This window comes from Phytophthora infestans, genomic scaffold, assembly GCF_000142945.1.
Source record: "Phytophthora infestans T30-4 supercont1.13 genomic scaffold, whole genome shotgun sequence".
NCBI classification, from domain to species: Eukaryota; Oomycota; class Peronosporomycetes; order Peronosporales; family Peronosporaceae; genus Phytophthora; species Phytophthora infestans.
The window spans coordinates 962,556-968,921 of NW_003303746.1; the positions used below are offsets into that span (position 1 = coordinate 962,556).

A 6,366-nucleotide genomic window follows, 5' to 3' on the forward strand; every position below is an offset into this window, starting at 1 on the left:
ACTCACTGTGTTTACGTACCTCTTTTGATTGCTTTACTACTTGAGTGTAAGTCTATTCTAATGGCACCTACGCTAAGAAGTGATCTACGCTTAGAGAGCAGTTCAGCCCTGTCGTGGCCTCTTGCCCGGCACTCACTGTGTTTACGTACCTCTTTTGATTGCTTTACTACTTAAGTGTAAGTCTATTCTAATGGCACCTACGCTAAGAAGTGATCTACGCTTAGAGAGCAGTTTAGTGACGCGCCCTGCGTCACCTTAGCTCTCGATCAAGCCGACGTACTAGTAAGGTAATTTGCTGAACTGGATCACTTCCATCAAAAGAACCACTGACAACAGTCCAAAACTCCAACCGAGTCAAAAACGTACGCAAATATATTGCGTATACGCCTAATCTTCCTTTTACTATCGGTTCATTATCCTTTTTGGCCGACATATGAGCTACTCCAGGCATCCCACCAAAACCAGCACGAGGCAGTCCATAGCCAACTTGTCCAGGCGATAATCCACCGAAATTGAAGCCACCAGCACTGTAGACCCCACGACCACCGCTACAAGCACCAACAACAACAACTCCTGAGGCGCTAGCAACACTGCTAGATACCCCATACCCCATACTCACGGTAGAAGCAGCTCCTATGATAGCTGTAGCTCCAACTCTAAAACCTCCACTGGCTGCAGCCGTTACAGGCGGGGCCAGCATTGAAACACCGGAAACCATAAAGAAGTGTAGAATTGAGGAGGAGAAAAACCTCAAAGTGACAACCCCCTCTCAGTTATACACACAGTATACACTAACGGTCGTATAGTACATCGTCCTACGTATACATCATCAGGAGCAAGCAAGTCCCTCAAAACAGCAGAAGTCTGGCGGAAATCGAAGCGGGTTATGCAACGTTAACTAAATGAGGGTGTGAAATTGCGTATTTGGGACTAAGCCGAAATGATGCTATATTCAAGATCCGTGTGCGAAGCACGCGGGCTTTAACCCAGGACCAAGCATCGCTAAGCATCGCTCGGACCTTTAGGGTTAATGCCCAGGAAGGTCTGGGTTTCGTTACCTTTAATATCCAATTAAGTACTAATACTGGGCTTAACGTTGCAAAAGTGCCCTTAACCCTTTCGTTTCCATAAAAATACATAGAGTATGATTTAGCAAAAGTGGGTGGGTCTCTTAAATTATCCGTCCTGGTTTTGTCAAATAGACTAATCGTTTATTGTATTAAATAACGTATTACACCGTATTTTGATATATGAAATTCTCTGAGACGGTGGCAACCCAACTGTCGCAAGCACCAATATCTACCACTTAGAACGCAAGCGTAGTCTAAATTTCACCTCAAATTTTATTGTGTCTCTTACGTTACGGTGTTGTGTGGCACACCGAAGAATGCACTCGAAGCCCTCGACGAGGGGGGAGGGATACATACTAGCGGAAGCGCTCTATAGTGATTTCAGCAAAGAAAATCATTTGTTGGCGTCTAACATCTAAAAGATAGGGTAAAGATTCCCCGAGGCTGCCCTCATTACGGAACCGAGACCGAGACGTCGATGGATGGAATCACTGACTGAGGATACCGACATACGGGTCGACGATCACGTAGCGGTGGCACGTGCACCCGCGGATAGGGCGAGTACTGCGACCAGGGCGATGAATACGAGTGCGTTGTCGGTTCCGGAGGGGCAGCAACAGACGAACGAGGTGCTTTTTGTCCATGACCCGCCGGAGATGACGACCGTCAACACCACCGTCGTCGACAGCAAGCTGGGACTCACGATAACAACAATCGACGGCCACACCACACGACGGAAGTGGCCATGGCGCCAACCCTGGACGGCAAGACGGATCTAGAGGCGTACGGCATTTAAATCTATGTGACGACGACATAAGATGCTAATGTCACAGTAAAATCAAGAAGAACAAGATCAAAGTCGATGGAAGCGTCGTGCAATGTGTGAATATACTGCGTATGGCAGTAAATGCAGGAATCCAACCCAAACGGAAGATTACTGCGAAAAGCACAACGTTACTTTGTGCGAAAGCACCTACCCACTCGATACATCCAGCCACATCTTTGTCAAGAAGCGTCATGGTCATGCTGGCAGAAGTACCATGGATATTATCTGCCTAATCTGGTCTACAATCTCGAAGGTCATCTCATGCGAAGCTCTTCGATATACAAAATGCAGGCACCTTTCCTTCGATCAAAGGCAAGCAAGAGGACTACGCGTTAGGCTCACGTGGCTCACGTGACCGCTGGCCTCTAAGTTCCGGTGTCGCATCGGTACAGCAATTTGATTATATGAAAAAAATGAGAAGTGGATTTATAGATACTTGGTTGGTGCAGATTTTTGTAAGCAAAACTACCCACACTACACTGCAAGCTTGAGGACAAACCACGCTTCGGTAGCTCTCAACGTGAAGATATTATTGCGTCAGATGTCCATATGGCCGGTTGCGAGTCATCGTAAACTGCATTTTCTCCCAGACCATCGGCGAGGTGCAAGTGGCTGCTGGTGGGACGAATTTGCATTAGTCAAGGTGGCCAACGACTAGCAAAGAGGCTACATCCTCTCGCACTGTTCCGTGCCTGCCGACAAGATGAATTGGCGTTTGACGAGCAGCGTGTGTAGCAATCGCTGCAGGTCCCAACACAATGGACATCAGTCGGGAAATTCGCAGTCTAATCACCAGCCACACCGTGTACAAACCGTCGTAGTAGCTACCGCGCATGATTGTTGTTGCCGCTGACGCTTCGTGTTCACATCGGTTAGGGAATGCAGCGGCCAGTGTAGCAACGGTATCGCTCCAAACGGGCAGCATGTATGACTGACGTTCGGCGCCCATGTAGCGTTAGCATCGTACAGCGTGCGGACCGGCGTGGCGACAGCGACTTGTCGGCGTTAGCAACTTATGTGTGGACCAGCGTGACGACAGCATGGGAATCGAGCAGCATTTCCACCAGAGATTTTGGTGGTGTCAGGCAGCGTGCAATGGTAGTGACATCGGTCAGTGTCAGGCGGCGGGTGGGTTAGCAGAGATGGGTGGGGGCAGTCGGTATGAACCCGAGTGTTCACAAGAAAGGAAATTGCGGAATGAGACTCGTTGGGGCTTGGCGCGCGCTCGACGCCCCCGCACGCGAGTTTGAATCGTTGACCCTCCAAAGCGGCTTGTTTCGCGCCAAAACATTGCGAGCTTCAATGTTGAAGTCACGTTTTCGCCGGTGTCCTCGGTTTGACCAATCAAATAGCATTCCGATGATTCTAGCAGTCTGATTGGCTAGCAAAGTGGTCTTTAATATACGCGTATGGCTACCTATTTCGATTATGGGTAGTACCTATTTTTGCTATGAGGACCAATTACCTTGCAGTAGTTATACCCGACAGCGTATGCTCCTTTGTCGGGTCCGTTTTGACGTAGAAAAGCGTACCTGAGGAAATGTAAGCCAGTAGTTCTGTGGCTGTGCGCTTCAAGACCACATCCTCAAAAAAGGTAATCCTAACTTTGATCCTGGAGGTAGTAGTTAGATCTCTACCACAGCATGTCGTTCGCCAATTTGTGTAGTATTATGCTCTGGGTTTTACAATGACATCAGAAATAGTTTTTAGGCATCGTTTGCTACAATTGCTCATTATGTACTTTGGTTTAATTGCTAAATGGTTAAACTTGTTTTTATCCATTATTTCTCGTCGTCATGTGTTTTATAGCCAGGAGTTCTCGAAAACTACAAGAAGAATTGCTAATGCAAACGTTGATTTTTGAAAATTGAAGCAGCGACTGAGACTTCATTTATTTCATGAACTTAGAGGATTCTCGACAAGCTGCTTACCGTAAATCAACGACTACGTCAATGTCGACGTTGTATCCGCAATGATGTCACCCATAGCGGCAGCATTCGTAGTAGCTACAGCAGGCATCATCAGAGCTGAAACGGGGGCAGGAGCAGCGACTGGGACAGCAACTGAGAAGGAATAGCTGCAGGAAGTGATGCACGCAACAGAACCACCACGTGACCTGCCAATGCACCCTTGTTACCACTTCTCGCAGCCGAAATCATACCCGCAACGTTGGACAGCAAAGCCGGGTTGGTCGCGATACTCTATAGAAGTCCGAAAATGTGCTCGGTCGTCATGGGACTGGTTGAGTTAGCTTCCGTACTCATAGCAATTATGTCCTTAATAATTTGTGCGAGCTGAATACGATCATTCGGTGACAAGAAAAATGTTGCTCCTTGTGACGTAGATGCTGTTACTGGTAGCAGCCATCATGTTTCTCAGAACCCCGTAAACCAGAGTTCGTGCCTTGATCGGAGTCCATTACGATACGGACGTTAAAGACAGCAAACAGGCCACAACAGCGAGAGCAATCGACGCTTCCATCGGTGGGCTATACGTCCTGCTCTTCAAACTAGTTTCCGTAGAACTGGAGCCAGAGATGGCGGTGGTGCATCGTGGTCCACCCCACGAATGATACATACATTCGCAACGCTACTTGAACAATTTCCCAGTCTTTAGAGCCGTTCGACTCAAAGTGCCACCAATCGTGCAGTCGTCGCTGGTCTCGCAGAACGCCTTGCCAGCCACTTCCTCCCACTTATTATCATTATCTTCGTACTCGTCGATGTGGGCTTCAATCCATTCTTGAGTCGGATGACTCGCTGGATCACAACCAACTTGCATGTAATTATCAGCTTCGAGATCCGTCGCCAAGTCCTGATACAGACGGATGTGGTCGATCTTCATGTACATCGGGAACGAGTCGCAGATAACGTTCGTCACAGGATCTTTTCCATCACCACGACATTCCTTGCCTGGGTTGGGCGGCGTCGCACACCAAGAACTGGACAGCGACACGTTGAAAATCACATACAAAGGCTCCTATTTCTTCGGGTTGTTCTTTTTCGCATTCTGCAGGACGTTGACGATCGAATCCGTCGTGACTTCGAACAGAGGCTCGCCGTGAAGCATCCAGCGTACATATCCATTCTTGCCTGTAACCCACTCCACTTGGTAGTCGTAGAAACCCGTGTACGCGCCGAAATATAGGCCAATTTCGACGAGATTGCATCAATCTGATAGTTAAATGCACTAATCGCATTGGACTTGGGTGTAGTGGACTCATTGCGAGGACTGGCACACTTGGAGAACATATTGTCAGGATCACACAAGTACGAGCCCATGTACGAGTTGATCAGCGGATAACACGTGCCGTTCGAGTTAATTCCCCAGTGATCTTTCCCTTTGCCGACAATCAGACTCAATTCAGCATTCACATCGCCTGAAGCTGGACATGTATCCACAGCACAAGTGTTCTCGGTAATACCAGCTTTCACTGACGCTGCAAATGTGGCGTAGTCTTGTTTCTCCTCTGCGTTCTGCTTGCAATAGTTGTTGGCAGCGTAGCGTAACCCTTGATACCAGGATTTGTGACCACGTTCCTTCCCGTAATAAGCTGTTGGTACGTCGATAAAATTTGCTCCTGGTGTTAAGCAGTGTAGGAGTACAAACAGTAGCTGAAGTCTCCAGTTGACGTATCCACAGGGAAAAGTCGTAGTCGTCTGGTATTCCTGGTGCAATTTGCGGAGAAGATGAAATAGCCAACCCTCCGCCATCCAGAACATCGATCTCAGGAGCTCCACGACCTTGGTTGGGGTTCAAACCGTAGCCTGGATTGTCGTCACACGCACTGATCCGTTGGAAACTCGGGTTAAACACGTCGGCATCGCATTCATCATACGAGTACGGCCATATGCGGTTCATCGAAGCGGAGAAATAACTCGCCCGAGGTTCCCAAGCATCCAAATTCCTGGCCACGTCGGATAAAATTTGTTGTTGGCGACTTTTCCAGCCTTTCCTAGAGCGATATCGGGGTTGCCTGACTTACAGGAAGTAGCTCTCGGAAGTTGTGCTCGTACTTCTAACATCCCTCCTTGGTAGCAGAATTTATTCCAAGATTTGACCATTGTACCTCGGTAGAAAAAGTTGACGTCTGTGAAGCTTGGGAGGTGAGTATACATGTTGTATACATGGCTAGAATTGACCTCATCGACAGTTTTGATGAAGAAGCAGCAGGTTCCGTCGTCATCGCACTTGGTAGGCGTCATATTGTGCGAATAAAGCTCCAGAGCTCCATTGACACCGTCGGGTTTCTCCAGAGGAGTCCAGATATGATCATCTCCAGCTCGGAAGCTGCGGTTGGCCACATTGAACTCGTCCGAGGTCCCATCGTCGACCACGGGAACTATGGTCGGCTGACACGAACGACACCAAATAGACAAGTGCACAACGATCGCAGTAATTGACATCTTCATCTTGTAACTTGGACTGGGCGGCAGTGGATGAGTCGACTGGAGCGCTTGAATTCCAATC

The 6,366-nt window shown here is 48.3% G+C and overlaps 1 protein-coding gene across 1 annotated transcript; it reads right to left on the bottom strand.

Annotated features, from left to right (window-relative positions):
* Window positions 1-4,096: 4,096 nt before the first annotated feature.
* Window positions 4,097-6,101, bottom strand: PITG_08323 (uncharacterized protein; the record flags this gene model as incomplete). Its single annotated transcript, XM_002903673.1, has 5 exons — window positions 4,097-4,872; window positions 4,915-4,988; window positions 5,030-5,476; window positions 5,529-5,836; window positions 5,878-6,101. The coding sequence occupies 5 exons, from the start codon at window positions 6,099-6,101 to the stop codon at window positions 4,486-4,488; spliced, it is 1,440 nt and encodes a 479-aa protein (XP_002903719.1).
* Window positions 6,102-6,366: the final 265 nt, after the last annotated feature.